General features: G+C 40.6%; 1 protein-coding gene across 1 annotated transcript; it reads left to right on the plus strand.

Annotated features, from left to right (window-relative positions):
* The first annotated feature begins 5,352 nt into the window (after positions 1-5,352).
* On the plus strand, positions 5,353-22,637 carry bmp5 (bone morphogenetic protein 5). The gene is made up of 7 exons (XM_054799572.1): positions 5,353-6,150; positions 11,668-11,860; positions 15,644-15,792; positions 16,492-16,689; positions 18,374-18,450; positions 19,061-19,171; positions 19,292-22,637. The coding sequence occupies exons 1-7, from the start codon at positions 5,670-5,672 to the stop codon at positions 19,439-19,441; spliced, it is 1,359 nt and encodes a 452-aa protein (XP_054655547.1). The 5' UTR covers positions 5,353-5,669; the 3' UTR covers positions 19,442-22,637.
* Positions 22,638-24,506: the final 1,869 nt, after the last annotated feature.

Below are 24,506 nucleotides of genomic sequence, written 5' to 3' on the forward strand. Positions count from 1 at the left end.
CACCAGTGTGGAGCTGGTATGAAACAAGCCAAGCCATTCTCAGGAAGATCTCATCCTTACCGTTAACAAATGGACCTTTGCAGAGTGACATCCAATCACGTTTTGTTGATTTTTGACTATGCTTTTAAGACGACCTTTCAACACCTCACATCTCATCACTGTCATGATAAACATGGAAGGTGTTTCGTAGCTGATCTCATATTGCCCCCTGGTGACCGACCGCTGTCTGATGGGCCCGTGGTTGAAGATCAGTGGTCCTCAAACTGTCTGTAACCAACTGTTTTTAAATTACACCCGGGATGTATTCAGAAAGTCACTCAGTCATCATTTAATGTTATAAAAAGTTTGGGAAACACTGATCACATTCCACAATCTGTGATATTTGTGTACAAATCCACTGTAAAGGTGCCTGTAGCTAATTATTAACTTGCATTGTTTTGCTCCTAAGGCATTCATTCTGACTTAAAGGAAAACAGCACTCTTTTTGGAATTTTGCTCTTCATCCACAATCCTTACATGAGACATGAACACATATATATCTAAACATTATATATATATACATCATGGGAGGAAAAACCCCTGCATGGGATGTACCACCGACAGATAGCGGAAGTGGCGGTTATGAGCAAGTCCTACCAATGGCTAGAGAGGGCTGGACTGAAGGACAGCACAGAGGCGCTAATCATGGCAGCACTGGAGCAGGCCTTGAGCACCAGAGCAATAGAGGCCCAGATCTACCACACCAGGCAGGATCCCAGGTGCACGCTGTGCAAAGAGGCCCCTGAAACAGTCCAGCACCTAATAGCAGGGTGTAAGATACTGGCAGGAAAAGAATACATGGAACGCCATCACCAAGTAGCCAGTATAGTACAGAAACATCTGTGCAGAATATGGACTGGAGACCCCTAGATTGCAATGGGAAAAGATCCTGTGGGACTTCCGAATACAGACCGATAAGATGGTTGTGGCCAACCAACCGGACATCATGATCATGGATAAGCAGCACAGGACAGCCATTGTGATCGATGTAGCCATTCCCAACGATGGCAACATCAGGAAAAAGGAACACGAGAAACTAGAGAAATACCAAGGGCTCAAGGAAGAGCTGGAGAGAGCCTGGAAGGTGAATGCAACAGTAGTGCCCCTGGTCATAGGAGCACTGGGGGTCGTGTCCCCCACACTGGAGAAGTGGCTCCAGCAGATACCTGGAGAAACAACAGACATCTCCGTCCAGAAGAGCGCAGTTCCTAGGAACTGCGCAGGACCCTCAAGATCTCAGGCCTCTGGTAGAGGACCCAAGCTTGAAATGAATAGCCACCACCCTACCAGGGGAGATGGGGGGTGGGTGAGGGAAGAGTTTTTTTAAATATATAAACAGATAATAAGAAGGAGCTAAGAATGCATGTAATGGGAAACATATATTCTTCCTATACACCGTTCGAACTGCGTTACTGGCATATTGACACCTTGCCACACCACACGGGCTAGCTACTAGCCGACTAGCAACTAGCTCAGGGGTCACCAACGTGGTGCCCGCGGGCTGCTTTTCATTCAGGTTTTCAGTTAATAATGAAAGAACAGTAGCTCCAGTAATGCTTCAAAGGACCAAAATATGGAAAATACTGTAAGCATTACATGTTATCATGAATGTACCTGTTACTACATGGTCACAGCATGTACAGTATATAAACCATAAAACCTTGTTGGAGGTTTTTGGAGGTGTTTTAATAGCGGTCTTTGTAAGCGATACAGCTGTGTCCCATTGCGTGTGGTAATGAGCTGTCTCTTTTTACTTGTTTTTATATCAGTAGAACATAAGGATTGTGGATGATGGGCAAAATTCCCCCAAAAAAGAGCAATTTTCCTTTAACTTTTGTATACAATCTATATACAAGGATTGACAAACACAAATGAACAATGCTCTACTTACATTTATAAGGGTCAATTATTATTAGGGTCAATTATATTATTATTACAAAATTATGTCTTTTTATATCCCTCAAGCCCTTCATTACTGTAGCAAGTATTTTTTATTATTTATAATTCTGAGTCAGAGTCATAACTGTTGATTTTTAGCATTGCAATGATTTGATTTTGTGTAAACCTTATTTTCAGTCTTACCCAAATTAAAACATTTTTTTTTTCAAGAGTCCGTCATACGTCATTTACTGCAGCAGTGTCCAAAGTGTGGCCCAGGGGCTATTTATGGGCCCCCCGACTGTTTTTTTTAATCGAGCCTTGTCACATTCTAAAATACAATTAAACAAGAAAAAAACAGCAACAGTGGAAAAAAAGAACAGTGATTTTTTAAAATAATAATAAAGATGAAATATTAGGGGAATAAAGCTGTAATATTAAGCGAAAAAATTGCATAAAGTTGAAATATTAAGGGCTAAAATATGTCATTAAAAAGGCGTGATATTATGACAAACAAAGAATATGTTGTAATTTCAGGAAAAATAAAAATTGGGTAAAAGTTATAATATTATAAAGTCAGAAAATTATGAGAAGAAAGACATGTTACAATATAAAATGTACGAGAAAATAAAAGAAAAACAAGCAAAAAAGTGGAATGCAAAAAGAAAGTTCATCCTAATAATACACTTTGGCAGCAAAAACAAAGCTTAGATGCAAACTGTTTTTTTTTCGTTAATACACAAAAACACCTTAGCATTCCTGCATTCTACTTGTGGCAGTGGGTTAGGGAGGGGAAGACGTAAATTTGTAAATTGTATGGACGCTGTAGGAGACAAAAAGTGAGCAAAAAAATGAATAGAAATACAAATGAACTTACTTCTATAACGTCTTTGTGTGTATGTGTGTGTGTGTGTTTTTTTTTTTTACATCACCAGAAAGACGGAGTCGCCCGTGAGTGCCAGTCGATGGCCCACAGCAATGCTCTTTCAGGAAAGCGATACAGTAATTCCTTGTTTATGGCGGTTAATTGGCTCCAGACCACGAAAAGTGAATTTCCGTGAAGTCGGATTCCTTCTTTATAAATGGAAAATGTTCAGATTTATGGCATAGAACGCATGTTTACAATCTTCTAAATACGTTTTTTAACATTAGAGCAATCTAGACATGAAATAACACCCCATAGTCACCTTACATTCATATTACCCATTACAGTAGACATGAGGTGTGTTAAGAAGAATACTGTAGTTACGATGCCATCTAGTGTACATACAGTAGTTGTCTTACAGTCTGTGTCATCTTAATTTGGGTCAATGCGGAAATTGAAAACTGAGGCAATGGCAATTTATAACACTTTTTAGCGACTGACATTTGATTTACATTTATAGTAGTACACAGGCACAAGCACAGATAGACACCTAGTGGTGCTCAAGCACCTGCCCTTTTGCCCTGCATGAGTGCCCTCTCTGCCGGAGCACACATTTTTTTCAGTTTTTTCCATTTATGGCATTTATTTAATTATAATTTCATTAATATGTTTCGCGACGGGTGCCCTTTTTTCTGACTTCGAGCACTTACACTCCCGAAATGTCTGTGCACGTACCCGATAGTATTAAAAAAAACGGACGATTTGATGCCATTTTTGGGTTGTCAGAGGTTCCACTGCGGGTTCATTAGGTTCTTAAGGCCTTACTGGGTGATGTAGGGACATAGTAGAACCAAGTGCGTAACTTTGAGTCTATTGGGGGAGTTAAAATCTTTTACTTTTTTTTTTTAAAGGAGTCAGGGTAATTTGGCGTGCCTGTATTAGAAATACACTTTGATGCTTTTACTGTGATTATGCTGCGCCTCCTTGGTCATTTCCTTCTCTTTGGTCACCGGTTCGGCAATCACATTCTTGAACCTGATATAAAAAAAGCTTAGTTAATGTCCAAATGGTAACAGGCCGATTGAAAATGACAAGTGACGTCAAAGCAGAATTTAAGGAAATACATTCAGGTATTTCCCAAAGCTTGTCAAGAATCACGACATGAAGTCGCTCTACACTTCTCTCCCCTTCTCTGTCACCCCCAGCCGCCCTGCTGCAGCAGGAGTCACTTAAAGGAGCGTCTGTCATCACCATGGTTACCGCTCCGAGCAGCAGAAACTCTGCTGCATTTAAAATTTAGATACACCTGGTTAAATGTAGCTTCTGTTGAGGCTATCACGTTATTTGATCAGTAAAATACCTTCACGACTGACAAGATATTTGATGTGGAAAAAAACGTTACGATCACTCAAAGTAATTAAAAAATGTAGTTAAACTAGTAACGCCGCTACCCAGCACTGTGTATTGAAGCAAAGTCAGCAAAACTGACATTGGTTCTTCACGGTACATCCCTGACACCCCCTGGCTTCACCTCACAGGACACTGGCAACCGAACAACTAGCTTGACAACTCCAGTCACAAATCATCACCTAACTTAACAATACTGGTATTTCCCTCTTTTTTGGTCAGGATTCTTTATTTTTTAATTGTCTCTCCGACTTTTAGCGCTCTTTTCACTTGTCCGCGGTTCTGTTGTTATATATATATGTTGTTATATATATGTTGTATGCTATATATATATATATATATATATATATATATATATATATATATATATATATATATATATATATATATATATATATATATATATATATATATATATATTGTAGGAACCTCCCAAAAATGTTACAATATAAGATAGCTTTGAAAACTGACAGAATTACGAGTTACTGTATATAGTTGTTGCGTTACGTTGAGCAACAGGTGGAAAGTGCGTGTACCGCACACTAGATGGAGCTACAGGGCATTATCAGCCCTTCTAAACTCATTTTTTTTGTATCATCTGGGAGAACAGCTACTTTACGAGCTTAATATTAGTATTTTTGTAAGAATCTTCAGAACACTTACTTACAATTGTGTAAAATCACAGCTTGTTAGTAACTATCAGACAATGTTGTTATTGTTTCATGTCTCTCACAGTCAGAAGAATTGAATCCTGTGCACACATCTAAAATCATTTATGCTGGCTCTGGTATTCAGAACAGTTTGAACACATTTATTACAGTCATTAATATTCCTCGGCATTGTGTGTGTGAGAGAGTACTGCAGCCTTCTCCTCCAAGCATGCTGACTTCAACAAGTAGAGGTGATTAAAAGGCTCAGCCATTATTCTTTCACTCGTTAGGACAGGCTCTCGGATTTCAAGTGTCTCCGTTTACACGTGCACCGTGGGAGTGGGTCGACGTTTTATTGCGGCCTCTAGAGGTGGATGCACAAACAAAAAGTTGAGTGTGGGATGTTCTCAGAGGGCAACGTGCACATGCACTCCCTCTCTCTCTCTGTGTGGGGGGAGAAAAGTGAGCACAGGGGCAAGAGTCGCCTCTCTTTAACTGCAGTTTCATCCTCGGGACACTCCTGCTGACCTTTGGGGCGTAACTATATGTTTTGACTTTTTTTTTTTTCATCAAAGAGGCGTGAGGTGAGGGACGGGGTCACAAGCCCATAAAAAGTCCCTGAAGCTTTGGATGGATGAGTAAAAAGCCGTGCAGGAGAGCCACACTCGCACAGGGGAGAAGGAGTGCCGCTCGGGCTGCAAGCTGATACCTCATTTGTCTCCTCTCAAGCAGCCTGGACGCTGTGCTGCCTCCATCAGTCCATGATTCTGGATATCTGCTCCTCCATACAAGGGCAATGTAGTTGAACTTTAGCGCCTAAAGTGAGCAACATGACCCCTTGGAGCTGTGCCGTGTTTGGACTTACTTGGAGCTGTTTGACTTTTCTGTCCTGTGCTCACTGCGCCTTCACTGACAACCATGTGCACTCCAGTTTTATCTACCGGAGGTTGCGCAATCACGAGCGACGGGAGATCCAGAGGGAGATCCTCTCCATCCTGGGCTTGCCTCATCGCCCGAGGCCCTTCTCTCCAGGTAAACAGGCGTCCTCGGCACCGCTCTTCATGCTTGACCTTTACAACGCCATGGCCGTGGAGGAAGAAGGGTTAACGCACGGTGCGGGGAAGAGCCACATTGCCAAGGCTCAAGGGCACATCAGGAAAGGTTTCTACAGCCCCCAGCATGCAGGCTACTCCCGTGTGGCCCAGCCCTACCGAGCGGCCCCTCTGCTGGGTCAGAGCCCGGCACTCACCATGACACATGACAACAACTTTCTCAATGACGCAGACATGGTGATGAGTTTTGTCAATTTAGGTAAGCCACACAAACATTTTTCGCACCCACTTTTAGGTCCAAATTCAGTAGGAGACTCAGTACATCACCGGGCTTATTTTTGCAATCCTAGAAAATATTTTGCACTTTTTCTAGGGCCGAACGATCATTGGTACAAAAGCAGTCCATTTGCAAGGCACAAGCCATTGTCACCCTAAAAGGATGTAAAATTTTGTAAGGTTTGGAGTGTAAAAATTGTAGTCAATCTAAGGTGGAAATCAACTTTTATTGATGTTTTAATTCAATACAACAACCTAATTCCACTCATTTTATCCTGTTAAAGAAGAGGGCAGTAGGAGTCCTATTCTCATCTCGTGTGCATTATTGTTAGAATCCAAGGCAATATTTTGTACGTTCTTCAGGGCCACAAACATAAAGGCAAAAGTGCCAACGGTACAAGCGCAATCCCTGTGATAAACCATTGCATATTCCATGGTTTGGAGTGGAAAACGGCAGTTTTTGACTTTTGAATTGTGCCTCCTCAAACATGGGCAATTTTTAGCAGAAAATTCTCGTCGATCTCAACTGGAAATCAACTGTCATCCATGTTGGAGTTCAATACAACTACCAAATTGCACTCATTTTACGCTGTTAAAAAGAGGGAGTCAGTGAGTGTCTCATGAGAACATGACAAGTATTGGAATCCAAGGGAATGTTTTGTACTTTGTTCAAGGCAAAAAAATCCATGTAAAAGTGTCATGGGTACAAGAGCCGGACCTTTATAGGCACACAAGCCATTGTAGCCCTGAAATGATTTACCGTTTTTTTCCTCTGGTTTGTGTTAAACATCAGTTGCCTTATTTCATTTCCTTTTTCGAAAGGAAGCACAGTATTTTTGATCCATAATGTATAATTTCATTCTAATTCATACTGTACTTTGGTATTTTCAGGCTTTCTTCAAAAATATAGTGTATGGGTTTCAGTTTACCTAACTTTTCATCTTTATTTGTCAGTGTGCAATATGATCATTTACGTCATTTGTGCTGCTCTCCTGTAAAAGACTGCTGAGCTCTATAATTGCTTTGTTTGTTCAGTAGCTGCGACCTTTGACTCCACAGTTCAATGTGCCTTATCAGGTGACCGTCTGACCTTCAGAAAATTGGTGTTAATTATTTCCTGTCATTTTAAAGTTGGGGGGCTGATAGTGATAGTTGCCTTTAGTTCACAAGTAGTTTCAAGCCACTCATATTTTTTGACAGATTCCCTAATTAAAGGGATCCGTTTAAACAGAAATTGGATGCTGAAGGTTGCTGGTGCTGAAGTGCTCAATATATACAGTATATATATATTTGTTGTTTTGTTCTAGAAGTGAATTGTGTGTAGAGTTGCTTGGCAGTAACTCACCTTGGCCTGAGTCCATGTGTTTCCACTTAGCACTCCACCGGGGCATGTACATTGTCAGCCTTAAAAGCTCTGCTCTCGTTCTGGTGACTGTCAGTAAAGTGTTCAATGGGCCTCTGTCTTTATTACAGTACACTCAAATATAACTACTGACCTCAGCTCTCCTCCAACCAGGTGCATTATGTGACAAGGCTTACTCGACATCGGCTATTTTTCGGTGAATGTACAGCTGTTTTGATTCATCTTCTCAGAAAAAGTATCAACCTGCATCACATCCATTAGTATTGAATGAAGGCCAACGTAATCATGGACACTCTTATTGAATTTTTAGCCTATTGAATGCTACATGTTTTATACCCGGTGGCACTTCTGCTTCAAATTACTGCCTGTGGCTCGTTTAATGGAACACACTCAGCGGGAAAGAGTCAGAACTGACCCCTGACCTGTGTGTGCTAAGTAGCCACAGGCGTTCCTTTGTGATAAAATATCAGGAAGGTGCACTGCATGATATCACTGCACAAGCCACTGACCTCTGCCGCATGCCTTTTATTTTGGTTGCCTCCATGCGGGGGCATGAGACCCGGCGGTCCCTTTTTTTTCAGGAACTTTCATTGTCTTTTAGGAACATCATTTAACGATGATAGAGAATGTGTTCAAGCCTCTTTGGTGTGTGTAGTGTAACTTCAAAAAATAGAGTATTCCTTATTTACTGTATTTCCTAATGTAGCGGCCTCTGCCGAGACCAGGCAGGTATTAGGGGCAAGGTGCTTAGTAGGGGATAGGCCTTTACTGTGGAACCTCCAAAGCCGAACAAAATACTTTCTGTGGCACAGGTTGACTAAATAAAATAAAAATAAAATAAAACTATGCCCGACAAACACATGCTGGAGAGGGAATAGGAACGCGTCACACAGAGTGATACTGTCACCTGCTTGGCATAATTGATTTGTGTAGTTACAGTCATCTCTCGTTCATCTTGATCGATAAGTGATCAAGATGTGATAAGTGTGATAAGTGAATTCACAAATTCAGTTCGTATGAATCATGCCGTTTTGTGGTTGAATACGGCCTATTATATTACATCACTTTTTTAAATTAAATTAATTTCAACAATATATTTTTGAAAAACCGTGATTGAGTGATGAGGTTGCGAAATTGAAAGTGCAAAGTGGTGAGGGATTCCTGCAATTGTTATTTAATTAATTGCATTGCCCATTTTGTACTGAGCAGCCAGACTCTTTTTAACTATCATAAGGTGAGGGAACTTCAATTTCCATGTCACACTTTTCCTATTTGCTCTCCCTGGTATTCGCCCGTAGCGTTATCACAAAATGTGCTGATATCAGGTATAATGATGGTTGGAAGAACGGAGCGGTATGGAAAATGGACGGACGATGGTTTGAACTCCGAAGTTTTGAACTCCGAAGTTTTGTTTGATGTCTTAGGTGTGTTTTTCCATAAATGTTTGATTGAACTCCAAATTATCCTGTACAACTTTAGGATTATTACATGGTATTTTTACAAATGCATTTAATAATAATAATAATAATAACATTAATAATAATAATATTTGACATTGTTGATCATTTTTCACAGATAATATGAATGCTTAAACTTCACATAGTGTTGTGGGACACACTTTCACACAGCCGGGAAACATAAAAATGTGCACACACAACACTTGAGTGGGCACAGAGTTGATTGTAATCCTAATTGCTGCAAAAGAAACCTCATCCAAAGGCCTTAAAGTGCTAATGACACCAACAAAACCTTTGAAAGAAGCAATAACAAAATGAAGTGCTCACTAAATAAAATGTTTTTGTCATGCTGCTCTCAGCCACCAGTAAACAACTCTAAAATACGAGTGAAATTAAGTTGTGACATTCACAAAAATAATACAATAATAGCATTCACTAATATTGTGTTATGATGAGTATGATATAACATTTTAAAAATCAGCCACTACAGGTATGTTGTTTGACTGGCAATGATTTACACTGACCCTGACAGCTCTGTGCAAACTGCAAGATGCAAGACGCAATTAGGCATGAAAACCCATGTTATTTTTCTAAGATTAGCAGAATATTAGTAGAGAATATTGGTCGAAAAAATGTGGATTTACTCACTGCTACCTTGGCACGCTTTTCCTTCCACAGTCGAATGGCTTCTGGGTTTTTTGACATTTTGTTTATGTACATCTACATCAGTGCTTGTGTCTTCTCGGTCTCGGTCTCGGAAGATAGTCGGAAAGGCGGATGGTAGGAACACTCTCCGGTAATACACATTCGGTCTCAAACGTTCCTTTACCAGTATCAAAACAATTGTCTGGACTGTGAATGCCTCGGAATGTGCCAAAATATCGAAGCATCTGTCACTGCGAATGGCATCCTTTGGAAATGTAAGCAACAAAAACCTTCCACACAATCAGCAGGCATCCATTCATCCATTCATCCATCCATTTTCTATACCACTTGTTCTTACTAGGGTCGCGGGGGTATGCTGGAACCTATCCCAGCTATCTTTGGGCGAGAGGCGGGGTACACCCTTGACTGGTTACCAGCCAATTGCAGACGAGCGGGCATAAGATAAAAAATATATGTAACAACAGAAATTCAACCAGAACTGCACCACAACAACATCAAATTCAATAGAGTCCACGGGCACTTGCGGATTGGATGGTTCTCAGTGAAAGGTCACTTCTTCCTTCTTCTCTGGTTTCAGTGGCGAAAAGTGTAAAAAACAGCTTTCAAGCATCCATCTAACACAGGAAATATGCCTTTCGATGTTATTTTTCACAGCGGAAATAACAAGGTTAAAGGGATAGTTGGGATGTTTTGACATGAAGTTGTATGACATCCCCATCAGCACTGTAGTCCAATAACAGAGACTTACCCCCCCCACTTGGTCTCCTAAATCCAGTTCTGGTCAGATTTCTGTGATGAACGTAGTTCCACTTAGTTGCTGGGGACAATTAAGTAAAGAGTTTGGCTTCTAAATACAATATGCCTTCAAAAGATTCAAACATTTGCATCACAAAAATGCCTTCTCAAAAACTCAAAGCTCACAAAACGCTCGGCGTTATATCTGTCTACTGCCGTATCCCTGCGCCTGTGCGTTCATGTGTATGTGACGAAGACACTCTGATCTTCTTCCACTGTGGAACACATACGTAAACAGGATGGCCGCGGCGCTCCGTCACGGAAGTAGATGCGAGCGTCTTCGTCACACAGACATGAAAGCATATTGAACGCATATTGTTTTGAGAAGCCAAAGTCCTGACTTAATTGTCCCCAGCAACTAAGTGGAACTACGTTCTTCATTACGGAAATCTGACCAGTACTGGATTTAAGAGTGTGGGGCGGGGGGTAAATCACTGTTATTGGACTACAATTCTGATGGGGATGTCATACAACTTCATGTCAAAAAATCCGAACTATTCCTTTCATGTGTTTTGGTGTCACAAGCACTTTAAATACTGCGCAGAAAACAACCGGGTGGAGTCAGTAAGACTCCACTCTTTCATTCATCGGAGAGACTGTTTACTCGCCTCTGTTGATGCTGCTGTTTTGGTCAGCAATGGTCATCAAAAAGACTAACCCGCTTGATGTATGTGTGTGAGCAACGGTCTCTATGAAGGTGTTATAGTCACCACCTGTTGAGGCGTGAATTTGGCAAGATTTCTTTCAAGTGGACGACACATGGCAATTAATTGAGACCACTGTTTGCGGAAATACGGTACGATGGTATGATCAGAGAAGGTCAACTGTCAGCAATGAGGTCAGAGCAGACATTTAGGAATCCTGTCTGCTCTTTCTTCTGTCATGAGGAGCAGATGAGAGTGTCTTTAATTGAAATCAGCCTGTTTTCCTTAACTGACAGCCCATTCATCATGGCCACAGAATGCAGTTAAGCACACAGTGGAGAGCCTGTCTACAAGCCGCTACCTGTATTCACTTGACTGATTTAATGAAGTGGAAAGTGCTTTTGTTGGGAGTCAAAATGTTTGGATTGGACCAGGAATGTAAAAGAAGATGTGATAAATTACTTCACTTTTTTGTCCCCGGTGGGTTCATACAATCCGTTCAAAAGGTGTGAAGTCATTGTGTGAACTTCTCGGGTGTAGTGATCAAATTCATACTGAAATATTTTCTTCCCCAGTGGAGAAAGATAAAGATTTTTCTCACCAACGAAGACACTACAAGGAATTCCGTTTTGATCTGACCCAGATCCCTGATGGGGAGGCAGTGACCGCCGCAGAGTTTCGAATCTACAAGGACCGCAGCCATGCTCGCTTTGACAACGTCACACTGAAGGTTACTATTTATCAGGTCATCAAGGAATTTCACAACAAGTAAGTGCCATCACCAAACCACCACGTCATCTAAATGCCGTTAGAATATAAAATGGTTTATTAAAAGGAATGAAAAAGGTTCAGGTTTTTTTTTAACCAGTTCAACAAGAAACAGTAGCAGCTGTTGTCTACCAAGTGCTTAAACCTTGTATCTCCATCTCTGTTCTCCTTCAATCACACCATGTCGACCAATACAAATATAGTTCTCGGATAAAGAGAAGCCCATTAGCAAGTTGGCCACTTATGAAGCTTGGAGAGTCCATCAGTTATCACTCGTCTTGTGTTTCTTGCCTGGCTGGCCGAGTCCCAGACAAAACCACAAGGGGATTGTATATTAAAAGGCGCGGGGGCTTCCTTACTGCTTCTGTGGTCAAAGTTATATCCACCATGCTCGCCTGACTCCACAAGATTCCGGAAATTTAAACAGTGACATAGCTGAATGCACATGGGCCTGCGCAAAAGTGGGCTTTTCTGCCAGAAATATGTGCGGGTGATCGAAGGCGAGATATGACCCTCGAGGGCTTTGAATAGCCCAGAGTCAATAAACTACACCGTCTTAAAGGGGAAAGGTTTACGTTGGCTTATTTGTTTTTACAGGGTATAGGCTGTTTTAGGTACTGTTGCTGAAACAAGAATCCTATAAACTAAGGGTTCCCAACCTTTATGGCAATGCGGACCATTTAGTATCGTTGTGGCAGTAACACTGGGGGCGGGGCTGGGCCGTTGTTACATCCTGTGCACAAAAATGTCAAAATGTAGGGGGTGCAAACTTTTAAAAGAAGAAAAATAGTATACAGTCTGAAAAAAGTTGATGACAAGTAGTAGAGATCGTAATTTAAAAATGTATAATTGATTAGCGGCCCCCCCTCCATTGCCAATAAGGGCCCCTGGAAAGATGTATGAAGCCAAGTAAAACACATTTAACCCAAAACTGTGTCCAACCTAGATACACAAGAAAATTATGTATTTTTAATAAAGTAACATGAGTTTAGCGAACATTTATTTTATTTTTAAATTCATAAAAATGTAAATGTATTAGAACTAGCACAATACAATGCAGCAGGCCTGTTTCAAGGGTGTTTTGCTGGTTGGCTTCGTGCCACTCTTGGAAGTGGATTGGACAAACAAAAGAAATGCAGAATAGTTTTTGTTTTTTTTGGCAAGATTCATTTATAGTCTGTGGTCTGGGCCAATCCAGTCAACAATAAGGCAGCCAATGAACTGTCCAGTTCTGATAAACCCGCCATTTCAGCCACATTTGCCATTTGCCTCCAGGGACTGCAGTAGTTTTCAACATTGCTGCTCACACTGCAGGGTAAGATGCCCAGTTAGGATTAGTTGTTAAAATCTGATCTTTTATGAAGTTGTTCACCTTACCAAAAAAACTTTACTTTTCCTTTCATGAGGAACGCAACAGGAGCGCGGCAGACACCGCGTAGCTTCACACATTCCTCGTATTGGAGTTTGTGCCAAGTTTTAAGGTGGTGAAAAAGATTTTTTTATTTTCTGAATTCAAAGTGCCTCCACATTACTGAGCTACCGCTTATTCCTTGCTGAATAATTCTTCCACCATAGATGCTGTAGCTTCAACTGGAGCCTCCGGGCTTCTGCTCCGCCCCTCCTCCTGCATCCAGGGATGTGGGCGATACCGCGCAAATCCAGTGTATATGGATATCAACGATATGGTTGGTTTTGATATTGTGCTCAAAGTAAATATCGATATTTTAAAAATATCAATATATCGCCCAGCAGAGTATCCGGTTTTACATAGCTAGCGTCTTTGGGAAGAACTACTCATACAAAGTTGGATTTGACAAACTATTTAAACAAAATTATGACATCACTACTATTAACAAAATATTTTTAAAAAATAGCAACAACTCAGAGGTACAAACCATGGCTTGGAGTGGTTTGCTGGCCAACGGGGGCTGGTGTCTTCAGCAATGGTGGAGGATTTTGCGGTGATGGGAGCGGGCCCCGGGCCTTTCTTTGCACCTGGCGTTAGGATAGCTTCTTTGGCGGCACAGTGGTCTTCATGAGTTTTCGAGGCGCCGTCATGGCGATGCTGGCGTTTTGGGTGGCTGTTTTTTTTTCTGTCTTTGCGAAGTGTTTGCTGAGCGTTTGGTGCTGCCAGTGCGTGAAATGTCTCAATTAGTGGAGAGGTCCCACATGATTGACGCAATGTTTGTTTACAACACGTGTTTACAACACGTCACATGTAGGAGAAAAGGAGCGCTTGATTTGCTCACACTAACCTACCTAGAGCACAATACGGGTAATCTCGCCTCATTGGAACATTTTTTTCATTATCGGCTATCGGTGCCATTTTTTTATGTTGTCGGATTTATTGGTATGATGTCATAATTCCTCATATTGGCCTGATAATTATTTATCGTGCACTCATATTTTATAGTGTTGCATTTGGATGCAAAAAAAGTTTTTTTTTACCTGTAGCACACATTTTCTGCCTGTAATCATCATGGGCATAACATTGTACCTCCTCCATCTTTTTACTTGGGCTTGAAAGGTTGATGAAACCTGAATTTGCCAACTCCCATCACTAGGTAGAGGTACATCACTTCCAGTTCATGTCGCCTGGTTGTTTGCCTCGTGCGAGCACTCTTTGCTGCGCTCATGCACGGTATCACTGGTGCCCAAACTAGATGTTCCTCGCACCACTTATTCATCATAAGTGCCACCCTGCATAGTAGAAATAAGCAGAATGACTCGTAAATAAGCCACAATGTCAGGAACATACAGTGTTTGATCACCAAGTGTAACCACGCCAAAGCATGGTACCATAAAATGCATGGAAATGCATAATTCATTCATTTAGAACATTCCTTTTTTCAGGCTAATTTTTCTAGCAGCACACCTGTATAAAATGTACAAACAGGAATTATGTTCACTACTGTACATTTATGTGAAATTTGTCATGAGCTTCAGTTTTATTACACCTGCAATAAACACATGCATAGCTCCTGAACTTTTGAGGCCATATGGAAAATCCTGCTGCTTTCTACATCAGCATAATGCAACCACAAAGGCAGAACAGGCACTGCTTGAAACAATCTGCTACTTGAAAGGCAAATTAAGAAGTTGTTTTCCGACCTTTTTTCATGATTGATGCCTTATGTTGATGCCGAAATACACAAATTCTCAAACATGGCAATCACAAACCCCTTAACATGCTTTGCCCATGACATGGCATTAAACTTGAGCTCTGCAATCGATCATAGTTCAACAAAGATGTTGCAATGCAGAGCCTGCAAACCAAAAAAGGACCATACTCCTGGGTTTTTAAGTTTGAAGGGCTTTTCAAAGAAGACAGATTAAAAAGAAATGCAGCAAGAGACAGAGATGGAGAACCTAACAACAAGCACTCCGTTTTTTGGCCAAGAGGACTTCAACATCCATTAGAGATAAGCCTCTGTTACCTCATTTATTATCTCTTCTATTCTAACTTGTGGCGACCTGAATTTGGGAAAAAGCCTTCAAAGAGCCATATTTTTTTTATGTGTGTGTAGCCATTAAGGCTTTGCAATGCTGAGGTGCACAGAAAGTTTTTATTTGCTTTGGAGCCTAGGCTGACCCAGGACTTTAGTAATTTGTTTGTAATGCAGCAAATAAGTGCCTACATTCATTTCACCGGCTATGCTTCAAAAAGCATGACGAGCATAGCTGATAACCAACCTGAACAGTACATTTAAAATGAAACACGTTGTATGTAAAAGGTTTATAAGTCATTTTATGGTTGTTTTATTTATGTGCTGTCACATTCAGAGATGCAGAGACCTTCTTGCTAGACTCCAAAAGGGTTCAGGCAACTGATGGAGGCTGGCTGGTGTTTGACATCACAGCTACCAGTAACCACTGGGTGATGAACCCACAGCAGAACCTGGGCATCCAACTCTGTGTGGAGACTTTAGATGGTAGGTCAAGAAAAACTTTTGTCCTAATAATAACAATAACAATGACAGAGGACAGCATTACAGCGCCACCCATCCATTTGCGATGCTGCTTGTCCTCCAATGAAATGCTTTGCTCAAACCAAATGCATTATGGGAAAACTTTAAAATGTTTTTTTTTTTCATTTAAAACTCGAATTGGTACATGTTTATGTTAGGTATACCCTTTGAGTGTTAAGTTGCCGTGTGATGAGTTTTGTGTCGTTTGTAGGATGACACCGTGAGTCAGACTGTTGTATTGAGTAACAACCTCCTGCAATTTCCAATGGGCTGAGAAGCTTGTCGTGAGTTTTTTCATAGCTCATGATTGGCTCCTGTCAAATAAAGAGCTGCCTGGTCCTCACAGACTCGTGCGTGCCAAAATATACAATTTTATGACGTGGACATGTGTGGCTTACCTATGTACAAATACAGTTTTTCCTCTAAATTTAGTGGGTACGGCTTACACACCGAGTTTATACATCGGACTTTATGGTGCTTTTTGAGTAGTCAGTGTACAACTTGTATAGCAGTATACAGTACATTTACAATGAACTGAAAATGTCTCCTCACAGTGCACCTAATAAAATAGTAGTAGTGTGTGTGTATCGAGTAGAGTGTAGTGTAAGACACTGTACCCTTTTGTTGTCTGCTATATTAAATCCTAATTGTTACACTTTAAAGGGCGCAGTATCAACATGAAATCTGCCGGCATTGTGGGACGCAATGGGCCGCAGTCCCAGCAGCCATTCCTGGTCGCTTTCTTCAAGGCCAGCGGGGTGTTGCTTCGATCGGTCAGGGCCGCCGGTGGGAAAAAGAAGAACCACAACCGCAATAAATCCACTCATCAACAAGAATCATCTCGGGCACCGAAAAGTGGAGGTACAGTCACTTTTGTGATGCTCCTTTTCTACTGCATGACTGCTCACTGACAGTAACGTGCGGTGAGGTTTGTGGCAGATGAGGCACTGACTCCTTTGGACTTTTTTAAAAATGGTAATACAGGTAATACTCATTAAGAGGACAACAAAAAAAGTCTTCTAAGTCCCATTAATTTATTTTTTGCATTAATTGAAAAACATTATCATGTATATGCAGTACATGCACCCTATCCTCCAGGAAAAGCTTTGATACTTTGTACAAGTCAGACCTTGGGTATATAATCCTTCAACTTGGCAGTCAAATTCATTCATTCATTCAACAGAGCATAAAATATATTTAATACATTTTGACTTAAAAAAAAAATGCTGGCTTTTCCTCTGCAGAAGGACGGCAGTGACAAGCACCTTCCTACTCCCATCCCTTCAGGATGACGCGAGTACTGCAATCGCCTCCACGTATGACATTTCTGTGTATTTTATTGTCTGATTAGAAATAATAATAATGTCACATTTACATTGAAGACATTACATGCACTGTAAAAAGTCATGGTGTATAATAACTTTTAAAAAAATGTATTATTGGCAACATGCTGACAAACAGAAACTGACAAGTGCCATGCTAAAAGTCAGCGCACTCACTGAGTGCACTCAGACGCTAAGCTGGGTTCGCGCACTAAGCCAGAAGCAACGCTGCAGCAACCTCATCTTAGATTTCTGCCCTGTATTTGATCAGGAAATGTGCAAATTCAGCGATTTTTACTTAAGAAAATGTTATGTTCATCATGACAGCCTCACCTGCCTCGCCTGACTGCACGTCACTGCTTACTGATGTTTTTCCATTGGCAAAAGCAACTACTACGATGCACTATTTGTAGTATCAGGCAGATAATGCCATACATCATTGCTGCAAGATTGCGATACACAGCTTGAACTTGCAAAACATACATAAACAATAATAAACACACATATTAATGTTAACTTAACCTGTTGCATTGCCTTAGCAATGGACACTAACATTATCCACAATAAACATCAACAAATACACATAAACTAAACCGTCAACAGCAAGATTCTTGCTGCCCTCTGTCTCCTCTCAAGGTGGCTCACTCTGACTGATGCGTTCAATGGCACCCATTTTTTGTAGTTCTCATAGTGTTACTTGGCCTTGTGGAAAGTCAGCAGTGAGGATAAGCGGCATAGAAAAAAGATGGAAAGTCAGCATAAATGCAATTAACATGAACAACCTCTTTCAGTTCGATTCATTGGGAGAACCAACATCATTCGAATTCTGTTTTTAACTGCAAAATGTTTGCTTACATGTTCACAAAACATTCCCAAGCTACACAGACATTAGGGCATTACTTATATTTTAACCGTTTTGCAGGTACAAATTGGTTGCAGGTTATAAAGTTGTCATTGACTGCCCGCATTTGTAGTTTTGACCGCGTTAGGCACCTGAAGTTTCTGAAGTAACAATATGCTGTAATTTGACCTTCATTTAGACGTTTCACCGGTTTAGTTTAGCGGCCTACAACTGGCTCTCATGTTGTGTTAGCACTAACGTTACGGCTCAGAGTTATTTCTGCTTTAAGCTGCTCTATTCCTCCATTGGTTTTTGTGATCACTGTTATTCCAGCAATTTCTTATTTGCCCCGCTTTCAAATGAAACGTTTCTTACATTGCAGATTATAACACGAGTGAGCAAAAGCAAGCCTGCAAGAAGCACGAGCTCTATGTCAGCTTCCGTGATTTGGGTTGGCAGGTAAGACAAAAACATTGAACAAAAACAGTGACTGACGTTGCGCTTCTGTCACAAATAATGGAGTGGGTCAGGCAAAATGATCTGACGCATTTGTAGGTTAAATAAAAGGCAAATAAAGTAAAGAAACAAGAAAGTGTTTTCATTTTGGAAAAGTACATATGATGCCATTCTGTTTCATTATGTTTTAAAAATTAAATCAGTCAAATGGGATCCATTATTGTCCACACACTCAATGCAGATCCAGTATCTCTGAAGTTGGTAACACATAACAAGATCGTGTTTCGAGCTGGTACGGGATCATGTCTACCAAGATTGAAGTGCAAACGGAACGCTCGTTGTGTTGCAGTTACAGATTCGTTTGTTTTGATAAACGTTTCCACAATGAAAGCGTGATGCTCACCAGTCCAATTCATGGCAGCAACTGAAAAAGAAACGAAAAACAATGGCATTATAAAGAAACAAAGCAAAATGGCATTATATGAAAAAAAATGGCATTATATGTACTTTTCGAAAATAAAAACACTTCTTTGTTTCTTTACTTTATTTGCCTTTTATTCAACCTACAAATGTGTCAGATCATTTCGCCTGACCCTGTACTGTTCCGACACAGGACTGGATCATAGCACCTGAAGGCTACGCTGCTTTTTACTGTGATGGCGAATGCTCATTTCCACTCAATGCACACATGAACGCAACAAATCACGCCATTGTCCAAACCCTGGTGAGTGCATTCCACATTCTCTGTCATCGTCATCATCATGTTCTCCACGGCTGTAATTCGTGTGAGCGTCTCAACATTCTCACCTCTTCTCAAGCTTACTTTACTTGTTGTCTTTTATAGGTCCATTTAATGTTTCCTGACAACGTGCCAAAGCCGTGCTGCGCTCCCACCAAACTCAATGCTATTTCAGTGCTTTACTTTGACGACAGCTCCAACGTCATTCTCAAGAAGTATCGAAACATGGTGGTGAGGTCTTGTGGTTGCCATTAGTTTAATTTATGCTGTCTGCAATAGGAAAAGGTTGGAAAACGCATCAGCCCCAGGATGTGATGTGCTTGTACAGTGTTATGTATATAAAGTTTTATTCCCTAATTTATTCTCTGGTCAAAAATAGCACTGAATATTGTTATATTGAAATGGTTATTAATAATGTTGATTATACATTGTTCTTATCTCACATAAGTATGTCCGTTGGCATACACCCCCTTTTAGAAATCATTACTTTTAAGAGAAATCTTCACTGGAATCATCATGATACACCTTTTAAGGTCTTCTAAATTTCAAAAACTCATTTTCAATTTTGGGACATTTTGGGACATTAAAGAAATGTCCCAAAAAAGATGCCCATGGGATTACCTCACAAGATGAGGTGGTTGTTGGGGGAAAATCTTACTTTTCCTGTACAAGTGGTTCTCGGGTTACATACGAGTTCTGTTCCAAGACTGCGATGTAAGTCGAGTTTTGTAAGTCGGATCTTAAATCTAACTTAACTCCAGTGATGTGCGGTGAGGTTCATGGCTGGTGAGGCACTGACTGATTGGGAGCTTTTTATGTTTTTTATGAGAATAATTCACTTTGGTTAAAAACATGTTTTCAAATTGTTTTCAACTGAAGAACGTTTATGTTCTTACCTTTTAATCTATATGTGAAATCTATGCACCCTATCCTTCTCAAGGAAAAGTTCTGATACTTTGTTGTAAAAGTCCGATCACCTCCTGGTGAGCTTGTGTATATAATTCTGTATCTCGGCAGTGAAATTCATTCATTCTTTCATTCATTTATTCACCATAGCAGAAAAATATCTTGAAATTGACTAGCTCTAGCCGACACTACTGTTTGTGTATTTCATTAAAGTTTCAATAAAGTTTATGTTTCCTCTATGGAAGGACGTCAGTGACAAGCAATCACCTCCACATATGACATTTTTATGTATTTTATTGTCCGATTAGCAAGAATAATGATGTCACACTTACATTAAAGACATTACGCAGGCTTTAGACTGTCATTATGGATAATAAATGTTTCCGCAACATTGTATTGCAACATGCTGACAATCACAAACGGTAAGCAGGGCTTGCACAGTAAGTCGACAAGAGATGCTGGTGACAGCCTTATCTTGGCTTTCTGTATTTGATCAGGAAATGTGCATACTCAGCGATTTTTACTTACGGAAATGTGAAAAACCATTGGAACCATACAGGAAACACATTCATAATACAGTTCAAAGGACAAATATTCATATTTATTTTAGTTGTTTTTTTTATTTGCCTCATGTGCCTCCCTTGATCACATGTCACTGATCAACGAACACTGTACATAGAACACCTGAAGGGCATAAAATACAAGAATTAAACACTAAATACAAGAATTAAATGAAATTGTAATAAAAAAAATTTAAAAGTCACAGCACTAGCAACCTTTCCATCTCAATAATAAGCCCATTACACTGTGTAGCTATTGCTGTTGCTTTCAGAGGATCAGTGACCTGGCAGTTACAGTATGTGTACGGTTAGAGTTTTGTGATTTCTGACTGTCTGTGAATGTGACACAAGTCCTGACCGTGCGTGTGTGTGTGTGGGGGTGGGGGGGGTGGGTGCAGACTGAGGACGGCTACATACAAAGAGGACAGTTCAGGTTGCTGATTTTGGCATGGTTTGGCCAACAGTAGCCTCTTTTGTTTTTGCATTAAAGGATTATAGGAACATCCAGGTAGACAATACAATATTATCTTTATCCTTAATGATGGTCACGACTGTCAAGCGATTGAAACAAGTGCAGCCAATATTGAGCACATAGTGTCTTTATGGACTAAGACTTAGTTTGTAATTAATTTATGGGACCGCATACGTAACCACAGAACATGGTAAACCGAGGACCACCTGTACATACTCTATATCCTCCTAAGACCCAGAGGGGAAAAAAGTATACACTGACATCCCGAAAGAGGTTTTGATCACTTCAGGCATTGTGTTCATGCTGCTGCCTGATCCAGTAGTACGTGTTGGTTGGTGAAGAAGGACATATCCTCAATTAGTGCCTGGTCAATGTGTTGTGCACTGTTGAAGGCGGGACTCCCAGTATGCAGGGACAGAGGCTACGTGCAAAAAAAAAAAGAGTTTCTAATAAAGCACAAGCAGGTGCAGGTACTTACAGTCATGTAGGCCAGGGGTGTCAAACTCGTGCCATGGAGGGCCGAGACACTGCAGGTTTTCTTTCCAGCCAGTCACTAAAGCAGGGGATTTTAATGATCAACACCTTCAGTTGGAGGGAAGGATCTCATCAATTAAATCACCTGCCGAAGAAACCGGTTGGAGAGAAAACCTGCAGCGTCTCGGCCCTCCAGGGCACAAGTTTGACACGTGATGTAGGCAAAGACAACAAAAAGCGAGCAAAACGGCTAAGTGAAAACACAAACGGGTAAGTACTAGAAGGAATGCGGCAGGTTAGACAGCCTCTCCATCTTGGTCAAATTCATCTTTCTCCTCATCGGCATCATCTTCTCCCGTCTCAGCTATGCTCTTTACAATCTCATGCTCTAAAAACTCACACTCTGTCATAGATATTATGTCAACTAAACAAATGTGCAACGAACACACAGTAAGTCCTGATGTGCACTACAGTGTACATTAATACATTGGTGGTTTTTCCCCCTGGAAAAAAATAAGTTCAGCTACGAACGCTCTCTGAAAATCCTCCTGAGATGTTTACTTCCTAAAAACAATAAAAGTACAACGTTGAAAACCATTTTAAACCTGAACGTCATGCTTACTGTTCCTTGTTCCAATAAATGTGCTTGTTGTGATGACAGCCATTTCCAGAAGCGATGCAAAGGTTACTTTGCATGGCTGCACCCCCACACATGATATATCGTTGGAAAGGAACATCAGGACTCAGTAGCGACACATATGAAGCATTCGAGGAATGAAGCAAAAACGAATGTGTACCACAGTGTATAAACTCAATCGGAGGATAAAGCAAACAGCCCAGAGGGATTTTCTAGCTTCCTCGTGAAATTACAATGATCATTGTTTACTTGACTTTACCAAAGACGTCCTCTTTTTACTGGACATTTATGTACCTTTTATTTGACATCATTTCTCATTCCTCTGGTCTTATTTTTATGTGATGTTTGGGCAAAGTGTATCCCAATGTAGAGTATTGTGCATTTTTAATAAATATACCACTTCAAAACCGTAATCTTTGCTTTTTATTGACTTAATAGTCGGTACTTCTTCAAATAGTGGCCTCCACTCTCATAGATGCTGGGTCTCTATTAATCAAAAAGCAATATATGTGGTAATTGTAATACCTCCTAGTTCTGAGAATCTATGGTTCACTCGTGGACATGAACGACCTCGCTCATCGAAACAGTAGCATCAAATGAGGGACCTACACAAACTCTCAGTCAAGTTATCTGAGCATAAAACATCTCATGGAGAGATGGAAATTAGCTTCCAGGTGATCGCTCTGCAGTGTTGTGTGTCCATTATTCTGATTTATTTAGGTTAGTACTTCTATTTCACTTGACATATACTGTATTTCATTGGCTTTATATCTGAATCCTGCACAACGGCAGTAGGGTTGACTTTAATCTCTGATATACAGAATCAATTAGTTTAGCTAAGCGTCAATATTTCTGAAAGCAATGAGTCCAAATGATGATTATATATCTTTAAGTGACCAAATACTTTGTTTAATGTATATAATGTAAAGTCGTGATCATTATTATCTGTTTATTTAGACCACACATACACGCATCATAAATATATTGTGATGAGCGGACTTTTGGTGAATGCACCTCGCGGTCGTGGAGTGAGAAGTGCCGTTCAGAGGATAAACACAGAGTTGAAGAAACATGCAGTATATGGAGTTGGTAATGCACAGTTGTTGATGTGTTCAGGTCAGAATGAAGCTATAAAATAGCGTCAGACTGTGTGACTTTGTGGGGACGCTACACTGTGCCTCCGTCTGCCATCAAAACAGAGGAGCTTGGCTTGCCATGAAGCGCATGCGTTAATTACACTAAACATTTGAACGAAATTAATGAAATAAACTAGTTACCGCCGTGAACAACCCTGATTTCTTTATATTGACTTTATTTTACGCACAAATGAAACAAACACAGAAAGTCCAACAGCATCTGTAATTCAAATAGTCCTTTACTGTAACTCGGTTCGGAGAGATGTTTTGCACACTATTGCTGGTCAGGGTAAAAATCATGCAATTTTGGGAGAATTTATAGCACACGGGGTGTAAAGAAGTACCACAGCCTTCCTGTCCAAAACGGTGATTATCAGGAGTCCGCCAGTTGTACGGTTTATAATTTTAGACGCAATCATTTCCACATTAAGGCTGAAAGATACATCCATCATATTATTTGTCATATTTTGGAAGCTTAGCTGAGCGTATAAAGTTTGCAGTGTTGTTGCACATCTGTCAGGATTAGCATATTTTCTCCAGTGGTGCACTTCCACAGTCTGGCTGCTCAGGGATTTCTAACAGGTCGTGGAAATGGGGATTAGGTTAAGGATTAATATTTATTTACACAACTGTGTTGACCTTCACGGAACACATGATACGTACTGTTGCGCCACCTCACCCCCCTGCACACGTTTATATGCGTGGTTTTTTTCACGCATGCTGGAACATTGAGTGTACTGCACGTAATTAAAAGCAGTGGCTGGCCTGCCCAGATGTTATGTGGACGGTGTTGACGTTCAGTGAATAGAAAAGGCCACCTGCTAACTTAACTCTTTGGCTTGAGGGCTGATTTGCATTCCTGCGGCCTGTTGCCTTGGCATGATTATTCCCAGCACTTCACAATCGCATCTACTGTTTAATATCATGGATTCCTTGCAATTCAGCAATATTTCTGGATCTCCTATGAATGAGCTCTTATTAAAGCTCCCCCGAGTTGCGATGCCCGCTTACGGTAACTTTTCACCACTTCTAAAATAAAAGAAAGTCAGGGCACATAAAATGTAGTGACCCATTCTTCTCTGAGCCCCCTTTGCGCTGCCGGAGTGACTCAAAAATGTGTTGGTGCTTTTCATCA

The sequence above is a fragment of the Dunckerocampus dactyliophorus genome, chromosome 14 (genome assembly GCF_027744805.1).
Source record: "Dunckerocampus dactyliophorus isolate RoL2022-P2 chromosome 14, RoL_Ddac_1.1, whole genome shotgun sequence".
Taxonomy (NCBI): domain Eukaryota; kingdom Metazoa; phylum Chordata; class Actinopteri; order Syngnathiformes; family Syngnathidae; genus Dunckerocampus; species Dunckerocampus dactyliophorus.